Source organism: Neolamprologus brichardi, chromosome 12, assembly GCF_056152115.1.
Source record: "Neolamprologus brichardi isolate AB-2024 chromosome 12, ASM5615211v1, whole genome shotgun sequence".
NCBI lineage: Eukaryota > Metazoa > Chordata > Actinopteri > Cichliformes > Cichlidae > Neolamprologus > Neolamprologus brichardi.
In genome coordinates this window covers 3,533,788-3,554,878 of record NC_142115.1, presented here as the reverse complement: position 1 = coordinate 3,554,878, position 21,091 = coordinate 3,533,788, and the positions used below count along the sequence as shown (strand labels likewise).

The following is a 21,091-nucleotide window of genomic DNA, read 5'->3' as shown; positions in this document are numbered from 1 at the left end:
TATTGCAAACTACACAAAAGGCAGCCGCTAAAGCGTTTAAGTTTCAAAATAGAACAAACAAAACAGACTAAATTGTCAATTCCACTTAGAAACAAAATATTATTTCTAAAAATAAATCTTAGTTGTTTTACAGAAGAACAGACAAAATTGACTAACTTTTGTCAATATCAAATAAACTGAGAACTAAAAGGAAATTCTCAATCTCTCCTTGTTGTATAGCTTAGCTTTTCAAACAGTTTTAACAGTTACTTTAGTCTGACAAAAGCCGAATGACGAATTAGCGCTTCCAGTCAGAGATTGAGCATGCACCGCTTTATTTCCAGACTTGCTTTCGGCACAATTTACAGTGCGCGCTACTCTGTTTTTTGTCAGACTTGAAGTGGCCGAAATACCTTCACACTACGGAACTTCTGTGGCTCTTCCGTTCGACAATCTCTCCGGCATTGGAACCATCATCTGTTTTCTCTTCGGTAACCTTCGGTCACGCTCTCGGTTGATTTTTCTCTAGTCGGCACACTCATTTCCTCCATTATCCGGGCGGCACGGCGTTTGGCTGCTTCCCAAACAAATACACATGTGCGGCTTGGCACTTGTGCTGTATGTAACAAGTCACGTGACGTGACGTATCGCCCAGCTCTAATTTGAGTCTATTTGATTCTAATGTAGTGTACCCTCAACAATAGGAAGGTGTTATATGTATTCGGTTAGCATGGTGCCAGATAATTTTACCATCTCCTACACTCTGGGCCCTCTGTATTTAAATACAGCAGAAGTCTCAATGAAACTATTCTCATTTACATATTTTATATGTGTGTTGGGTGTGTGTTGTCTGAAAATTGGAAAAGTATGAAACAGTGACTGAAATTAAGCTTGCAACACTTTTCCGTTGCACGGAAAGTCCAGATGTAATTCTTGGAAATGTCTTGACAAAATTACCATATACATAAGTTGAAGTTTGCCATGATTTTGGCTGTATTTAGATGAAAAATTATTAGTTTGAGTTAAGTCTGGAAGGGAAATTTTTTCTCTCTCTCTGATTAATTCACATCGGCTAGTGGAGAAAGTTTGCCTGCAGGTCTTTCTGGTTGAATGCAGTCTTTTCTTTAATTGCACTTGCAGTTTGACTAACTTTAGGGAACAAAACTACTTGTTTAAGTTATGAAAAAGTTTGTTTAAAATATGTCATTTTGTCATATGTCAAAGCTCTGAACTTGATCTAAATGCCTATGCTCCTATATTTGTGGGATTATTCATGACATTTCAATTCAACTGTATTTGTATATAACCAAATGACAACAACAGTCAACTCAAGGTGCTTTACATTTTAAGGTAAAGACCCTACAATAATAAAAACTAGAAAAAGTTGCATTTCCTGCGAAAATGCAGTGTGAATGCCTTGTACTGGAATATGGTGAAAACAGCCGAAAAGCAGCATTATCTGAAAAGAGCTGTAGAAGCAGAAGTCTTTGCTGAAAATGGCTGTATTTGAAAGGGTACACTATGCAGTGTCAATAAAGCAGAGTACATGCAAGTAGGGAAGATGTGCAGCACATGTCACATGTAGGATTCAAACCTGTGCCACTAGATCTCACAGCAGCTGCTCTTCCCATTGAGCTAAACTAGCTCTGGTCTCAAACAACGATATGATGAGAGAAAAAATGTTCACTGTGCAGAAGAAGCTAAATGTTGCTGGAAAGAGCTTAAAATGCTGAAGGTTCAGCAAAAAAAGATAAGGAACCTGAAAATTGTGCTCAAAAGAGCAGAAGAGGCAGGAAATTGTGCAGAAGAGAGGTGAAAAAGCTGAAATTGTGCTTAAAAGAGGTGAATCAGCAAAATTATTTTTGCTGAAAAAAGGTCAAGAAGCAGAACTTTGCACTGAAAACAGGTGAATCAGCAGAAGTTTATGCTGAAAACAGCTGAAGAAGCTGGAATTTATTTTGAAAAGTAGCGAAAAATTGAAAAATTCTGCTAAAAAAAAGGTGAAAAAGCTGAAATTTGTGTTGTAAAAGGTTTTAAACAGTTGAAGTTTTAACTGAAGAAAATGTTGCCATAAGCAGGATTCGATCCCGGCCCTCCTACTCTGAGAACGGCTGCTTATCTCACTGAGCTAAAACATGGCTCAGCCCAGCAAGCAAAACTGTTGATCGCACTGATAATGTGGTCCTATTCAGCAAAATGGGCCAAAAAATGACATAAAAAGCTTAATATCTGAAAAAGTACAAAAGTTATGAGCACCAAAAGTCATAGTAGGCATTAAGAGGAAGAGCTTAACAGTGTAGAGTTTGAACGGTGAAAATCGGCTGAAAACTGAGGGAGTAGTTAAGCGGCAAAGAAAGTGGCAACTTGAAGAATAATGAAGGATAAAGAATAAAGAGAAACAGGATCTCAATAGTGTGAACGCCCTTTGAGGCATTCACACAATAATCTCCAAAAATAAGATGACCCCTATGAGCAAGCGCTTGGCGACAGTGGGAAGGAAAAACTCCCTTTAAATGGGAAGAAAGAACCAAGCTCAGGAAGGGGACAAAAGTGCAAACGTATCAAGTACATAAGGTGTTAAGTACCACAAGGTATATTTTTTTAAATCAGGAATTTAAAAACATATTTGAGAAGATATTTCCCCCTAAAAAACAGATTAATAGCTTAACTCCATACTCCACCTCCACCCACCAGTGGGGTGCTCCTCGCAGTTTGCGAACCACTGGTGTTTGTGAAAGGAGAAGCTGGTAGAGACAAGCTCGCTGAGTATTATTGAGCAGTTTTCTTACTGCCTCTCTTCTCAGCCTTTTCGGTCGGCTCCTGCCTTTCTTTTCCATTTCATTTACAGATTAGTGTAGGTGGGATTTAATTCTCCTTTATGCACAATCTATGCAGTGAAGAAGAGAGGCAAAGGGGTGCGAGCGCTGCAGATAGTACAGTACAAATGCTCAGCAAGACATTAGTAATGGCAGCTTTCTGGGACACATTTTAATTTGTCTGTTGGGCGGTTATTGTTGCACAGCTAATTTTACTCTTGACATGTTTTTGTGTCAAGAAAAAAAGTCTAAAAGAAAGTGACTAAACCAGGGAAAAGACTTCTTTAGCATTGATTTTAATGAGATCCCTGTGAGCTGAGAAAACAGGGTAAATATGAATATTTTGTACAAAATGTTACCCCATGAAAATGGCCCAACATTATATAATTTAATAAATTACCGGTTTCACATTTGGGTCAAACTAAAATAATAGTATCAGAGCAGCCTTTCAAAACCTATTGAATGTGAGCCACCATTTAATTCCTCTGTGCATGTCACAATACCTCTGTGATACTAGATCCACTGTGGTTTGTTCACACAGCAGTCTTCACAGAGGCTTTGATAGATATTATCGGGACACGACCAGCCCCAGTTCAGTCTCCCCCCTGTCCTCCAGACCTGCAGATGATGCATTGAGCATGAGGCCCATGTTTGGTGTGATTTGAATGAGTAAGGCTTCGTTTCCAGGTTGCAACATGTCTATCATGTAGTTTTGTCAGGGAGCGTTCCACTCGGCTGGTCTGGTCAGCATGGCCGAGCGCGGTGCTGATGCTCAGTGACAGATGAGGCTCACTTCTGCTCTGCCGGCTGTGCGGCTAGACACGGTAAATGTTACCCAGCTTGTCGACAGATCTGAAATAGTGCCACTTAAGTTAATGCCACTCTGAGGAATCCATCTGGGTGCCAGAGCCAAAACAGGCAGCAGAGGGAACAAAAGGGGAAGTAAATTCATAGGGCTGTGATGAATTGTGAATTCTGATATGCAGCATATTGATTAGGCTGTTCTTTTGTTCCCACCTATTTGCCTGTCCATCTGTCTGTGAGTGGGATTTAGTAAAAAACAGATTTGGTAAAACAAAAGGGGAAAAGGGTTTTAATAATTCAGTCAGACCAGCAGCTTGTGAACAGGCATGCCAGACAACACCCTAGGCTGTTAAGGGGGCCCCCAACAGTTGTTATGGGGCGACCGTGGCTGAGGGGGTTGGGAAGCATATCTGTAACCGGAAGGTCGCCGGTTCGATCCCTGGGCTCTCTGTCCTGGTCGTTGTGTCCTTGGGCAAGACACTTTACCCTACCGCCTACTGGTGTTGGCCAGAGGGGCCGATGGCGCGATATGGCAGCCTCGCTTCTGTCAGTCTGCAACTGTAGCTTGCTTCCACCAGTGTGTGAGTGCGAGAGTGAATGAATAGTATCATTGTAAAGCGCTTTGGGTGCCTTGAAAAGCGCTACATAAATCCAATCCATTATTGTCCTCAGTTGGAAACCTCCCCTAGGGCATACGAAAAATCCCATCAGGTCCAGAATGGGGGTGCGTCGCATTGCTTTAATGAGCATTGTTGTGACGTGATGTTTGCAGTTACTACTTTGTAATTTAAACCCATACATAGATGAATATTGCATTATTTATGGTTGACTAATAAATGATTATGATATTTGATCTATTAGCCTTTGGCAGTGATCTGCGCTTTTTCCCAGTGCCCTTCTAGTTTTCCAGGTGTCCATTGCTGAAATTGATATGAGGTAAACAACGCGTCTCAGCGAACCTCCAAATAGTGTCTGAGTCAGGAGCGCATTCAATTCTTCAACCTGTTATAATCCTGTTGTCTTCCCCCCACTGTGCTGAGTGCATAGCCAAGCCCAATCAAATTAAAATGGAAAACTAATAAAGTATTTGATTAAAACTCATTATGAGGAGCTGGTACAAACCCTGTGTGGTGATGTTGCACCACATACACTCACCTTAGACTAGCTACACTCAAATCGTTTGTTTTTTTCTAAGACGTACCACTCCATCACATTAAAGGTCATCATCACATGTCACAAAACATCCTAATAATTCACTCCTTTATTTCTTTTGAGTTTATTCGTAGGATCAGCCTTCCTGCATCAGCTTTCACATCCTCTGTAAACTCCAGTGGTGTGAAAAAGTAAGTGCCCCCTTCCTGATTTCCAAGTGTTGTGAATATTTGGCACACTTACATGTTTCAGATCATCAAAGTAAAAAATGCACAATTCTGTTTTTAAATGTTGATTTCACTGATTAAGGGAGAAAAGTTGTCCAAACCTACCTGGTCCTGTGTGAAAAAGTAAGTGCCCCTCTTGTTTAATCACGAATTATCTGTGATTAAACCCAGTTATTGTTTAGTTTCACTAAACATACTCAGGCTTGATTACTGGCAGACCAAAGGAGACCAAAGGAAAAAAATAAAACAAGGTCTCACATTTGCCAAAATACATCACGATGATCCCCAAGACATCTGGGAAAATCGTATCTGGACCGACGAGACAAAAGTTGAATTCTTTGGAAGGTGTTTGTCCCCTGATGATACGCCAAAATCAGTGTTTACTTCCAATCATTTGCTTAACGTCTTCCTCACCTCGCCATATGTGATGGTGTTGTTATAGATTCGCATCTCCGGGTAGACGTGTTCAAGGTACCAGCGGAAACTCCGACATTGCAGCCTTTTCCTTAAGGCCAAGCGCTCCGAGACATCCCCGAAATCAACCCCAGGGTTCTGTCAACAAATGGTACAAAACAAAGACAAACACGCATGAAAAAAGCCTCTTAGCCAGCAGGCATTTTAATTATTAGAGTGAAAGCTGCTTGAGAAATGGAATATTCGAGAGTGCCGAGGTGCTGAAAAGAAAAGACCAACCTTTTAGTTAAGAGATGGATGGATGCACCTGTCATGAAGGACCTTCATTGTTCTTTCATTACACACGATTCGTGCTGAGCAAACTCTAATCAGCTGCTTAATTATGAGCCCTCACGGCCATGCCGGCATTACGGAGGTGGCTTCCCAGATTGATTGGGGGAATGCCTAATAGCTGCACTACCTGGCACTGCGGCTTGATTCAGACGCATGCACACACACATGCAGCCATCTACTCTTCAGTCAGTTCGCCCCCATCTGTGTTGGAATCCACAGTCAGCTGCTGAACGTGCTTCCAACATCTGTTAATAATAAATTCTAGATGGAAATATCCACTTTTTGTAGCAACCATAAAGCGACACTAAAAAATGCATTCAATTTCAGTGAGATGTTGTTTGGTGTTTGGACTTGGAGCTGGCCGCTCTGGTGAATCATAAAGCCTTCCCCCACCAAGGTAATTGTGCTCTCAGCAGGTACCTTAGACAATAACGAAAATCAGTGATTGTGGGAGGCTGGGAGGAGAGGGAGGGGGGTAGATGGAATAATCGTAGTTATGCCTTTCTACTGTACACAAAATAACTCTGCGCCACAGGACAGCCGAGGTAATAACATGCCATGCCACTGTGCTTGTAATTACACTCAAGAAGGGATGTGGTCTGATTGACTACTTTGTCAAAGGTGCTGCCACCCCCAGCTCCCACATTTCCACTCAACATTTCCAGGCGGCATGCAGGCATCAGCAGCGTGCCGCACCAGTGTGTGACGAGCCCACATCCTGTAATTATTTTGTTAGGGACATCAGTGAGCTGTGCTGGACGGCTTTCTCGAGGCCTTCACTGATGTCCTTCACTGACTATCATCTCATTCTGCATGGCTGAAGAGGCAATTAGGATTCAATATTAAACTCTTTATTAATGGAAATAGCTGTTTATTATTTTGCAGGTCATCTCCGTAGACTCTTGAAAGCAATTAAAGGAAACTGATACGTATGTAACTAGACTGATTGGAAATGAGGCTAATCTCCTTCACTTGATGTACCTCTCTCATCTGTTTGGAAAGAGCATCTACTGCTTTCTGCCTGTGCTCTGCTGCCAGTGTGAAGGTCAAACCGGATGAAATCTGAATTTTGAATTTCTATTGACTAGCGTCTCCAGAGGCCCTGGTTGCATGTCTGAATGAGAAAGTGTGACAGGAGGAGGCGGGGCAAAAGAGAGCTCGTGGATTTGAATAAGGGTGTAATTTAAGACAGAGAAAAACTTACATTCATGGGAATGTTCCAGGCCATGTAGACGTGGGATTTGTATTCGTCCATCCACACCTCAGCGGCTCGCAGGGCATTGCGCTTGGCGTAGTAATCTATGTCATTGTTGTAGGGTTTTTTGGTGCGCTCGATATGGGCCACTCTGGCGCACGGGAGGACTTCCATGCTCCCACCACACTGCCACACCTACACAGCAGAAAGAAAGAGTTCAGATCAACAGCTGCACACCTCCTAATGTAGAGGCCAATCAGACTACAGGCATTAATTTAATTGATACAAAAAATACTGGTTTGCTGGTTATTACAACTTGGTTTTGACTTATGTAGAGCTGGCTATTATCCCTTATTCCCTTGCTCATAATAGATGTCTATATAATCTGATGTCTTTTTTGGAAATACAGGAATCCTCCCTCACTGGCTATAAAACTCAGATTCTACTAGAGAAAGGTATATTTTGTATGTAGTATGAAAAATGAAAAAGGAAACTGTGTCAATCAAAGGCTACAATATTGAACAGAAATTAATTCCACTTCAGAGCAAAAATATTCATTAAACTATGAAGTTAAATGTTGAAAAGCCACATGCAAACAGCCTTGGTAGAAGCACAAATGAGGACGTTTTTTGTAATGACTTCTCATCGTGGAGTGAACAAGGTCAAACAGGCATCTTCATTAATTTGCCCATGGTATCATGGTCATACTTGAGCTTGCTGCAATTTATCTCCATCAGTGAACTGCTTGAAAAATATAAGATACATGCATCGACACAGAAATCTGCTGCACATTTAGGGTCACAATCTTTATCCACTATTCAATGTGACAGAGTGCAGCATAGGTTTTCATTATTAAAGAGGAAAAACATGCTTGCAATTAGTTTACAGCTATGTTATGTCCTTCTTCTTGTTTCTAACATAGCACACGTGTTCTCAAAGATGCATTTAGTTGTTACATTATTACATATTTATGTATATTATTTGCTGAAGTGAGCGACAAAATGAGGGACAAATGGATTCTATGGCTCATATTGTAGATACAGTCTTCATAGAGGTACCTATGACAACTGGAGAACTCTGATGCCACGGAGTGCTGTGCATACGACACTGAAAAAGAGGGATATACTGCTTGAAGCCAGGCAGTGAAAAATGCTGTCTTTAAAAGCATCAATCACAGCTCCGAAAACTGATTGATTGCAGACTGTGTGATGTTGTGACCCTCGACTGACATACTCAATGGAAAGCTACAGTGGCAGGCAGTCACATGGGAGTAATGCACCCATTTCTTTCAGTGCCAGAAAAGATTTGAATTTTAAAACTCTCTGCAAAAACACATCCATATCTTCAAATCTCTGCCACGGTGTTACAAAGTGCCTGAGCAATTTCTCATGCCGTATCACTGGAAGGCCACAGCATATGGTATGTCCTTCCAGCCGTACAAAATATCACCGCCTCCACCACCCACAGTCTCTTAATGACAATTGCCACAAAGCGTAACAGATGTTCTCATTCATTAACTTCTCTATGACCCCAAAACGATACCCCCTGCTTGGTGTTTAAGGAACATGCTGCTGCAAAAATATTTTCTCAAATAAGTGCAGATCTGGGATGATGCCTGTTTTTTGCACATCATGCTTATTGAATGTCATGTGAAAAGATGTGAATAAATACAGCGTCTGTTTTTGGTCATTTTCAAAATAATGATATATGATTCAAACTCTTGATCTGTATTTCGTTCCATGATTCTTATTGTAAGACTAAAATAGTACTACTGAACTCTGAAGGCACTTCATGACGCCATTTGGAAACCTAAAAGTGCCCTTTCACCAATGAATAGAGTATATTAGTATGGTAATTTAAATATATTCAGAGATTCCTGCTCCGAGTGATTTATTATTAACAACCCGTGACCAGATGCAATCAAGAAATGTTTGACGTATGTAGCTGGATGTTTATCTGCAGGCCAGATCATCAGTGAGTAGTGCCAAGTATTGGGGAGATATGACAGGATAGTTAGGTAAAGGACAAGTATGGATTTTTTTTTGTATGAAGTTCTTAAAATATGTCTCCATTTATAAACTATCTATCAACCCCCAACCTCTATGGCAGGGGTAGGCAACACCAGGCCTCGAGTGCCGGTGTCCTGCAGGCTTTAGATCTCACCCTGGGTCAACACACCTGAATCAAATGATTAGTTCGTTACCAGGCCTCCGGAGAACTTCAAGACATGTTGAGGAGGTAATTTAGCAATTTGAATCATCTGGTGGATCAAGGACAGATCTAAAGCCTGCAGGACACCGGCACTCGAGGCCTGGAGTTGCCTACCCCTGCTCTATGGGATGGTAGAGTCTCCCCCAAGATTGTCCCCACATATTTTAATCCATCCATCCATCCATCCTTCCATCCATTCATCTGTCCATTCTTCCATCGATTCTTCCAACCATCCATCCATCCATCCATTCTTCCATCCATTCATCTGTCCATTCTTCCATCCATTCTTCCAACCATCCATCCATCCATCCATTCTTCCATCCATCCATCCGTCCATTCTTCCATCCATTCATCTGTCCATTCTTCCATCCATTCTTCCAACCATCCATCCATCCATCCATCCATCCATCCTTCCATCCATTCATCTGTCCATTCTTCCAACCATCCATTCTTCCATCCATTCTTCCATCCATCCATCCGTCCATTCTTCCATCCATTCATCTGTCCATTCTTCCATCCATTCTTCCAACCATCCATCCATCCATCCATTCTTCCATCCATCCATCCGTCCATTCTTCCATCCATTCATCTGTCCATTCTTCCATCCATTCTTCCATCCATCCATCCATCCATCCATCCATCCATCCATCCATCCTTCCATCCATTCATCTGTCCATTCTTCCAACCATCCATTCTTCCATCCATTCATCTGTCCATTCTTCCATCCATTCTTCAACCATCCATCCATCCGTCCATTCTTCCATCCATTCATCTGTCCATTCTTCCAACCATCCATCCATCCATCCATCCATTCATCTGTCCATTCTTCCAACCATCCATCCATCCATCCATTCATCTGTCCATTCTTCCAACCATCCATCCATTCATCTGTCCATTCTTCCAACCATCCATCCATTCATCCGTCCATTCTTCCAACCATCCATCCGTCCATTCTTCCAACCATCCATCCATCCATCCTTCCATCCATTCATCTGTCCATTCTTCCATCCATTCTTCCATCCATTCATCTGTCCATTCTTCCATCCATTCATCTGTCCATCCATCCATCCATCCATCCACCCATTCTTCCATCCATTCATCCGTCCATTCTTCCATCCATCCCGCTTATCTGGGTTTGGGCCGCAGGGCCAATAGTCTAAATAGCATAGCCCAGTCTTTACTCAACTGGCAACCTCTTCCAGCTCATCCAGGAGGATGGAGAATTGTGAGAGATACAAGCTCTCCAGCGTGTGGTGTGTTTATCCCAGGGCTTCCTACGACGAGGACAATGCCCCAAACCCCTTGCCTAGGAAACATCCTACACAGACGGCCAAAGCACCTGAACTGGTTCCTTTCAACCCCATCAGTTAGCATTTTTACCAATCCCTGGATTTGTTTATTAAGGGAAAAAGCATGTCTGTACAATATAATGTAAGTTAAATTTTTGGTATTCTCAATAAATCTAATGAAATGTTGTTTGAATAAACCAAAGAGATGTGTCTAAACAGCTTTTTTCTTAGAAAATGTTATCCAAGCTGTGGTGTGTGGTGCATCATTTTGGGAGTAGTTTAATCCACATTGTTCCTTTGATATTCTGGCAGCAAGGCGGAATACGTGGGCTAGACTCAAAATAAACTACTATACAGTGTTCACTGTAATGAAGAAACATGTCACCCAGGGAAACTGCATGGCTCAGTTGTTCTTTAATTGTTCAAACAACAGAGCTTAATGGCACAGGCAAAAAATATATGTTGGGTGTGTGCATTCTTTTTAGTGGGCTAAATTCATTAGTGGCTTGTGTAAAGTTCAGAATAGGAAATATATGGAAAATTCTCATTTTATGAAAGAATGGATATGTCAGTTCACATTAAAACTACAGATACCCTGATGTTACACGTTGCTGTAGTGCTAAAGGGAGTCTGTGAGGTTGTGCTTAATTGTATGTTAATAAGGGCAATCACAGCATCTGTCCTCTCAGTTGCTTCAGCTGTATCAGTGGTGAAGTAGTTCGCTGGAGCTGACCTGAGCTTAAAAACCTCTATTGACTGACTGACCCCTCTTCTTCACTCCTGATGATCCACAATGACCTTGGCCTAAAAAATCCATTAGTACTTTGGAGCAGGGTTTACCTGCTTTGCTGCTGCTCATGACAAATGCTGTTTTTCTGCAACAGTCTTCACGGTTGGCGACTTTGTGTGGGTGTGAGTGCAATACCGATTTAATGGGAAGCCTTTAGTCCCTGCAGATCCCGCCCGTTGCCTTTGGAAACATAGTAAGCTCTGCATAATGCTGTCTTTCTTTGGTTTCCTGCTCCAAATTGATTGTGTGTGAGTAAAACTATCAGTGTTTTAACCACTTATGAAGCACTTGTGGATAATTGAAAATGTGTGCAAGTGAAATTGCGGTTAGCAGCTTTCCTGGCGCTGAAAACAAACTGCTGATCAATATTTCCTCAACCACTTGCAAGGGTCAGAAAGCTGTGTGCTAGCTAGTTGGCTAAACAGACTAAAGCTTTGTTGCATTACTTTAAACTTTTACCTTTAAGCTTCAAGTAGAGTTTCTTGTCTAAAATGATGCATTTGTTTGTCTATAAGAAGCAGGAGATTTTTTAATTTCCATGTTACAAATAAATACATAAATAAATGAAATACACTGAGTACCAGCTGTTTCTCTTCTTTGCTTTAGCATGGCAACAGTAATACACTCCACCGCTCATTATTTCCCTTGTAACAGTCAGACCTTTCATCTTATCTCTATAAGCAGCTCTCATTCTAATTATATTACTGTATATTTCACAGCAGGATTTGTTGCAAATTAAAAAGCCATCTAAACTCCCACAAACTATTAAGTATGCATATAAAAAGATTCTGTTTAACATTTTTCTTTAATTATTGCAGGTGTTTCTAATTTATAGGACTAAAAAAGACACATTTCAACAGCAGCAACAAAAAGATCAAATGGACCTGCTTTACGTGTTTAAAGCATAACATTTTATGTGCTTCCTCTATGGTGAAACCTGACAGGCTCTGGATGTTTTCTGCATGCATTTTATCTAACGTGGTTTATCTTTATTGCCAATATCATTTATCCTTAATTATTATATTCATTTGTGTTTAACATTATAATTAGGGCTGGGCGATATGGCCTAAAATTCATATCGCGATATAATTTGAAGCATGTGCGGTAACGATATATATCACGATATATTCTTTTCTTCTGTATAAGGTATTTTCCACACTATAAGGCACACTTAAAATCCTTTAATTTTCTCAAAAATCGAGAGTGTGCCTTATGTATGAATTCTGGTTGTGCTTACTGACCTCGAACCGATTTTGGCTGCAGAAATCTGTTAAAAAATGTTTTAGTACAACTTTGGTAAGCTGCACTGCTTGATGGATTGTCAGAGCATTACGGCTGCCGTAGTGAGGAGCTTCACGGAGTACTCTGGGTCCAAAACTCCGTCCGCTTCAGCTCCCAAAGTCAAACGAATACTGAGAGTTAAAAACGGTCTAAATTCTTTCATCTTTAATTAAATCATCAGCGTTGCTGCTTTACCAGGTGTAACAATTAAGTTTAACATCCAGGCATCCATGAAAACAGAATTCATTACATTTAACAGAGTTAGAAGTTAACAGGAAGTTAGCTCGCTAGATTCCACCTAAACATGTTGTGCTACGTGATTGCTAGCGACACAGCTATGTTAGCATAACATTAGCACAGTGAAGCTGGAGGATGAACGCCAACTTTTTTTCCACTCGATAAAAGTTAACGTGAGGGATTCTGGTGGTCAGGGACAAATGCAATCGCATAGCAGGATGCTATACACGGGCCAAACTTCAGTCAGGAGAACAACTGAGATTATTCATCCACAATACGAGGTTAGTTATTAATATACTGCAACAACATGGGAATAGAGCAGCTGCGAGAGAATTCAACATTAATGAATCAATGTTACGGAAGTGGAGGAAGCGCAGTTTTTGGCTTTCCCCATATTTCAAAAGTGCTTCATCTCTTTGCTATGACTGTCGGCATAATTTGCAGATGATAATGGTTGTAGCCGCTGCGATGCTTTCGACCAAAACAGGCGCAGCTTGATGACATCATCAACATGCGCTATCGCGATAGAGCGATATACTCAAAATCTCTATCGTTGGCCAAATTTATATCGTTTCTATCGTATATCGTTTATATCGCCCACCCCTAATTATAATTATAATTTCTTTAATCATATCAAATCACATTATCATGGCATTACAAGTGAACGGAAAGGGAGTAATAGTTTGAAGTGACCTTTCAAGCATAGGTTTCTAATACAGTGAACTTCATTTGATCCAGGTGGACAAAGGCTGCCTCTATTTGTTTTCTGCATAATTCATTTCTATCTGGACTACAATCTTCTCAAAGTCATTTTGATCCTCCATCAATTATTTACTGCATTTGTCAGTGATGATATCTGCTTGTTAACTGCATGCTAATAAAGTTTCCTGCTTCTGAGATTTAATGGTGATATCATTTCAACAGATAAAGGTCCAACGGCTTTTTCACAAGGTGATACTTCAAATGCCAATGAGACAAGGAAATATCATTTGTAAGTCTGAAGCTAAAATAACAATTTGGTTATTTACAGGGCTAGGCCCAGGATCTTATGATTGTGGAAAGCTATTAGGGCCACGTCTTTTTTCATGATTCCAAGCTGAATAATGTTAATCTGACTGGGATCTGTCTGGATGATTTAATGATTGGATGATGATGTATTTAGACTAGGTTCAGGTCCATGCAGTGCTAAAGCTTTTTCCCTTCCCCTATAGGCTGCTTGTTGGGTCTCACACTGTCTGGGAGCTCACCTGGCTTAGAAAGCAGCCAATATGCCAAAGGCTACTAAGGGGGGCTGGATTTGAGTCTGCCCTGGATCTTTCATTTCCTTTGTGTCATTGCCCCCACTCTCTCCCTGGTCTCCTGTTTGCTGTCTGCACAGGCCTGTCACATAAAGCCTGAAACTCCCAGAAGTAAATTTTTAAAATTTAAAAAAAAAAAAAAAATGCCACTACCCCTCATTCTGAGCAATACACACAAAGTCTTGGTCTTGTCTTAGTTTTGCTGTCCCTGTTTGCATCCCTCATAACCACATCTATTGGCTGCTGGTTGTGCAAACAGTCTATACAGCAGTTTGTAGTTTGCACTCTGTTCTCACTTCGCTGGACTGAATCAACCTCTACAATGCTTTTACAATTCTCCCTACATGTAAATGTGTACCACTGTTGAAAGTCAATCTCACTACAAAAGAGATCATCTGCTTCCATTGCCACTTTTATTCTCAATAGTTAAGACACTATGTGTTGATGTGAAAGAGCTAATCACAAGCCACTAACCACAAAGCTGGTGGTGAAGACGGGGAGGGGGGGCAAGGGTACATTTCTTTCTTGATTTAGCGACGAACAACCTGATCTAAGGCAGCTGCAGGGAGTCAGCTCTGCTTGTGAGGATCATCAATGCTGATGTGACCTTTTTCGACGCATGAGAAAAACGCCGGTGATTTGGAGGGAAAACAGGTGGTGCCCGACAGATTGCTGGCTAAAACAGTACGTGTTACATTCCAGGACTGCTTATGACTCCATCCTGCTGCCTGCAGGCTCATAAACAAGGCTTTAGTAAAAGCATTCACAAAGCAAATCAGGCCAAATGGCAGATATTTTCCTCCGAAGTATAAAGACATAATAAGGATGCCTGTGCACTTCTGCTCACACAGGAAAGCATTAACACCATGCAGAGAGTGCCTCTGCTCATGACAGGGTCTCATTTTGTGTTGCTGTACTCATTTCATTATTGTTGTGCTGTATTAAGCATCTTTTTTTTAAAAATGCACTACTCTTCTTACTAATGGAATCACAATTTTTAATAATTTAAATAAATTAGCATACAGTAATATTCTCCACACAGACACGGATGTTTGGTTTCATGTAGTATACGGTGAAAACAGAGTTCCAAAAGGGCAGCAGCATCCTGCAGATACAGGTCACACCTTTAAATATTCATAACTGTGGAAACATAATAAAATCTAAATACCAAATAAGACTGTTTTAATCTATGACATCCCACCCACAGGTTCTCAGGACTAGATTTTTGTGAAGTCCATTTGGAGGTGACCCTTCATAAAACTGCATTCTGCATCATTAAGGGAGAGCACTTAACACGGAGTACTTTGATGTTGTGGTGATGTAATTGCTAATTTAATTTAATTGTCTCTGTACATGCTGTTAGTTAATTGCAGCTGGACCATTTGCGTGAAAAGCTCTACGGGGCTGCCGAAAACATCAGCCATAAAGAGCATAAAAGCTATTAACAGCCATAAGCAGGCTTCTATCAGTGCCATTAAACAATACAGTCGATACACCAGGAAAATGCAGTGCATGGAGGCTGATGGTGGACATGTAGACAGAGTTTGGAACTGAGCACTTGCTCAGTTCCAAACTTAAATGGAGCCTGCGAGCTACTTCAATCAGAAAGCTCAAGCGGTGCTGTGTCATACACAAATAACATGCCTTACTCTCTTCACGTAATATGCCGAACACTCCCTGAAAATTTGGCTGTTTAAGCTGTAACATTTCCCATTTCTTCCTGCATAGCTGACTGCTGTTTCACACACTCACCGACTACAGCATCACCCGGTAGAGGATAGCTACTCATCCCCAGTTTCCACAGTATATGCTCGTATGCATCACATTCAGAGGGGGAGTGATGAACTTGTAGTCTGATGCCAAATTCTGCTGCTGTAATAAATCATTTCATATATTTTCATTACAAAATGCAGCATCATCGGTGTGGCTAGATTGGTGTTTCTTTGTAAGGGACCTGATCAACATTTGTACCAGTCAGAACGGAAACTAAACATTGCGGCCAATTCAAATTCAGAGTAAGTTCCAGTGCTGCTCGTTGGCATATACCCAAACCACCTGTGCCCAAGTGATTTGGCTTCAGACTACCAGGCTCAGCTGATTCCCCAAGGTTGTTTTGAGGGCTAACATATCATGCGTGTTCTGCATGGCCGCTCAACCGGACCGGGTAATAGACATGTGACTTAAACAGTGTAGGTAGCAATATGCAAACCACATACAAAATGTATGGATGCTGGAAATAAAACAGGTCTTTTGATCAGCCACGTCAGTCCCTCTCGAGTCTACCAAACAGGCACGTGATTTGGGGGCTTGCTCCGAATTCCGTAGAACTTCCATACTTTTGTAGCACTGAGTTCGATTTTAAAAGCACTCCCCTCAAAAAGCTTTTGTTGTCTCTAGGTTTACACATCTGAGATAACCTAGATAAAGCTGAGCTTCTAAAAAGAGTGTAGATATTCGGGCTGAGTTCTTTAAAAATGGGGATAACATTCATGGTTGTTCGGACACTCGAACATAATAAGAATTGTGTCACTGTGTGGAGAGAAAAAAGGAATAAAGCGAGCAAGAGAGAGAAAGTTAAAAACCCAGCTTCATTTCTCGGCTCCTCACACCTGGACGATCACCGCGTGACCCATCCAACAAGTACTTCTTCTGGAATACACTACTGCCTCTAACCCGTTTGAAAATAGACGCTGACTTTTCAGTCCCACCGGTGCAAGTTTTCCAGAAACTGCAAAAATGACATTAGCCATCAGACTTTTTCTCCATCACTGGTCAAAATGGAGAGCAGTGCAGGGAGAGAGAGAAAGCGTGCGGCTGAGAATTCAGCCTAAGATGATGAAAGAATGCGCCGAGGTCATGCAGACTTTATATTATGTCACATCCAGCTTGACAGCTAACGTGTTTGACAGACAGGGAGGAGAATTATCCTGCAGTAGCAAACAGAAGCCTGGGGATTGCCCAAACGAGTGTAGCACTAGCTCGGGGGTCCATAGGGGTTCATCTCCGTGTTTCGCAGCTATTCTCGGTGCATGACAAAAACATTTACCGGCAGGTTTGAGGAAATATCAGTTTTTAAATGTGATATTTAGATGGAGCTCTTGAGCTCTGCCAGTTTTGTATTGATTTGAAAAACAAGATATACCATGATGTCATTTTTAGCCACACAAACACACAAATTCTTCTTCTTCTACTGTGACATTTTCCACAGAGTTTCTCCTTGATACACATTCAATGAAATTATGCATCTTGCATCATGTCCTACATTTAGATGCATTTAAGATTCCAGGCAGCAAAACGGACGGAGATGCCCTCCCCAGCACTCGGAACTGACTTGGAGGCCAAAATCCTGCATGAGGTGCTTTTTGAAATGCTCATTAAGGACAAGAAATGCTGATAGCTCAAATAACAATCTGCTTGGAGCCTGATCTTTTTCTATGTGTACATTTTTGGCCCTTTTCACTAGTTTACAAATGAATCACATTTACCGTTTCGTCCTATACACTCGACATGTACATGCTCACGTACTTGGTGTAGTACCCTTAAAATCAATGCTTTAGCTAATGGTTCCTTTCTTTGGAAAGTCACACCCATCAGATTATTGACACTTTGGAGGCACGTTGCTGGAGGTGGTATTGAACAGGAACTTTACGACCAATTCACAAGTTAAGAAAAGAATAATGGGCTCTTGCTTAAGGTGTCACATTGCAAAGCGATATAATCCAGCCTCTAACTGAGACGTCCACCTGCCTAATTCTGACCAAACTTGGGATTTTTTTTCCCTCCTCCATATGGAGCTGAAGATAATAACAACTACTGTGTCATTGCTACACTGGCAGCTGAGAACTGGGAATAAACTTTTGTAAGAGCTCATCCCTTTACGTTCAGGTGGCTGTGTATATTAGGGGTGGGGGAAAAATCGATACTGTGTAGTATTGTGATATTTTGTTTGCTAATAATGTATGGATACAGGGACAGCAGAAATCGATATTTTGTTACAAAAAGGTTTTTGTGCTCTGACTTCAGAGCATGTTGATCCTTTTTCTGAGCAAGAATCCTGACATTCCTTCACTGTCCAAATGTGATTAACTTGTTTTTGGCAGCAATAAACATGACAGTTTACTTATTTTAATTTAAGACATGTTTTATTTTAATTAAGTTTAAAACTTTTTTATTTAATGTAAAATTGTATTTTGTTTTAATTTACTTTCAAATTCTTCAGTTGCTGAAGGGGCTGCATAGTTTTCATAAACTGCATAGTTCAGAATAGCTATAATTGTACCAGATGGTTGATTCAGTTAAGTTGGACTAGACTGTAATACAAACCGTTCAGTTTGTCAACAATAAAACTGAAATGAGAGAAAGACTGAGTGTGAGACTTTGATATTAGAGAAAATGAATATTGATAAAGTTTACCTTTATGTACAGAATCTGAATATCGCAAAATATTTTAAAAAATTGCAATAATATCGTATCGTGCGTTAAGTATTGTGATAATATCGTATCGTGGGATGTATGGTGATTCCCACCTCTAGTGTATATGTAATATTCCTCTCAGCTATAGTGTGGTGACTTGTGATAAAGCAAAATTTTGGGAACTCTGTGCATGCTCAGTGTATGTGAGATATTTCCACTATGAAAGCTTGGTTTGTGGGAAAGCACCAATTCAAAAAACCGAACAGTCTGGCATCCTGCAGTGACTGCTGCGTTCAGATTTTGCACACACATGAATTTATCATCTGTACTTGAGGAAACATCCGAGCTGAGTTTGCGCTTCCATCAGCATTTAACATTTATCTTAATCCCAGTTGTTAGTCTCTCACAAAATCACATCAACACCAGAAGGTCTGTGATTCTTATGGATTAAGATGCATCACGCAGTATAACATGACAACAACAACAACGAACTTAACATGTATATTTTTCATATAACATGCATTTTTCAAAAGCAACTCTAATAATATGTTTTTTTAAATTTACCAGCTGGGACAAAATGGCTTTGGTGTTTTTTTTGTCCTGAGGTTACATGTTTGTGTGTGTTTGACATCAGTCTTGAAGGTTTTTACTCAGTACTGTTTATTTGTATCTTGCAAAGAGCATGGCAATTGATTAAAACATATACGGAAAAACAGTATGTAATGCAAAAAATAAGTTTGTACAGTTCGAACAAGCTTGAAAAGGATATTTGCTATGACCACCTTAATTCTTCAACACAGCCTGAATCTTCCTCGTCATGTAAAGTCTTCAGGGATAGTTCTCCAGGCTTCCTGAAGGACATTCAAAGCTCTTATTTGGATGTTGGGTGCCTTTTATTCAGATCATTGTCAAGATGATCCCACACTGCTTCAATAATGTTAAGGGCTCTGGGGAGGCCAATGCATAAATAGTCTTCCATTGTTTTTCTATGTGTTTGTATTTCCATCAATTTCTGATTCATCACTTCACAAAACCTGCTGCCACTGATTTTCAGTTCAGTTCTTGTGTAATTTCACATAACTCATAACTCATTTCTCCTCGTTTACCTGCCTTGGGAATTAGTAACAAAGTGGTTGAAGACACCATCTAAACTTGGTTCTTTTCTAAACTGTCTATGCGTAGACACAGCACAAGTTAGGTGCCCTTCTATGTATAGATCAGTGTTCAGTGGCTTAACAAAAAAACCCCAAAATAATCCTCTGACAATGGTCAGGCACAAGGACTGGACAGAAAATCAGTTAAATGAGTTAAAAAGCAGCCAGTGTTTTAATAAAAACACTGAAAGAGATTCAGAAAGCTTGAAGAGAATTATTGGCAAAACTGCTTTAAAGATTTAAAGATTATAAGAACGTCTGGCTCCTTGAAAGCAAAATAATGGGAAAAGAAATGAGCCGTTCAAAAGTTTTGCAATGTCCTGTATGTGCAGACATTTTGTCAGAGAAATTGTATCACAAATCTGCAAGCTACAAACACAGGCTATTACAGATGTGTAGTTGAGATCAAGATCTTGAAAATGGGTGTGATGAGACCAATCTGGACTGTAGCGGGAAAGCACCACAAAGGTGGTTTCACCACTTTGGCAAGCATTATGTCTGTCTGCCCATTACAACTCTGCAAGCTACCGTCCTGTATTAGATGATGAAAGGATGTGCTGAGGTCATCCAGACTTTATACTATACCACATACTATACCATCCTATCTATCTATCTATCTATTAGGGGTGCAACGATACACAAAATTCACGGTTCAGTTCGATACTTTGGTGTCATGGTTCGATATTTTTTCGATACACAAAAAAAAATGTTCATGCCTTTTTAATTTGTCATTTATTAAAATTATAAATATATATTTTAACTCAAAAGTACAGTTTTTAAATTTAATGTTGCTGAAACAACAAAGGGATAAAATAATAAATGTATCTGATGGAGAAATCACTCATCTTTGGAAAAGAGAGTTTATTACAGAGAAATGTCTCTTTCCAAAATAAAAGCTATACTATACGCTTCTTCTGGGCTATATTCTCAGCAGCATATTAAACATATCAGGTCCCCATAAGGAGAATCATGTGCTAACGGCTGTCTAAATGACTTGGCTAAAGTTTGTAGCTTGTTGTTTTTGTCTGCTTCCACTTGTCTTTGCACGAGGATGATGTCGGAGTAAATGTGCAGTCATATTCGTTGTGTTCCCACTAGTGCTGTCAGCGTTAATCTGAAATGAGGTTAACGCCACAACACGGCAAATCTCCGTTAACGAGCTACCGCGGATCGCCCCGTGCGTGGGGCTGGACGGCGTCAACACGTTAACGAGCTAACGCACTAGTTCCCACCCATGTAATTGAGCATTGCGTGGCACATCCGACATACTGTTTTACTTTTGTCCATGACGCGCTTACCTTCAGGGTCATACGTCACATGAAAACCAAAATAGTTCCAAAGGCCAGATCTGAATGAGGGTGGGGGAGGTTCAATTTGCCATGTTGCAACGAGCTTAGCTTCTGTCTCGCTAGCTTGCCCTGTGCTCAGTGGATCTGCGTTCGACTACTCCGCCTAGGCTGCACTGTCGAGCGCAGATCCACTGAGCGCTCAACACAGA

General features: G+C 40.7%; 1 protein-coding gene across 1 annotated transcript in view; it reads right to left on the bottom strand.

The window, feature by feature from the left end:
• Window positions 1–21,091, bottom strand: part of galnt9 (polypeptide N-acetylgalactosaminyltransferase 9) — a 120,040-nt gene that overhangs the window by 10,394 nt on the left and 88,555 nt on the right. Inside the window, exons 7-8 of the mRNA XM_087848892.1 lie at window positions 6,930–7,115; window positions 5,393–5,530 (exon numbers count right to left, since the gene is read on the bottom strand). Of these exons, the coding sequence (XP_087705018.1) occupies window positions 5,393–5,530; window positions 6,930–7,115 (324 nt within the window). The remainder of the gene's footprint in view (window positions 1–5,392; window positions 5,531–6,929; window positions 7,116–21,091) is intronic.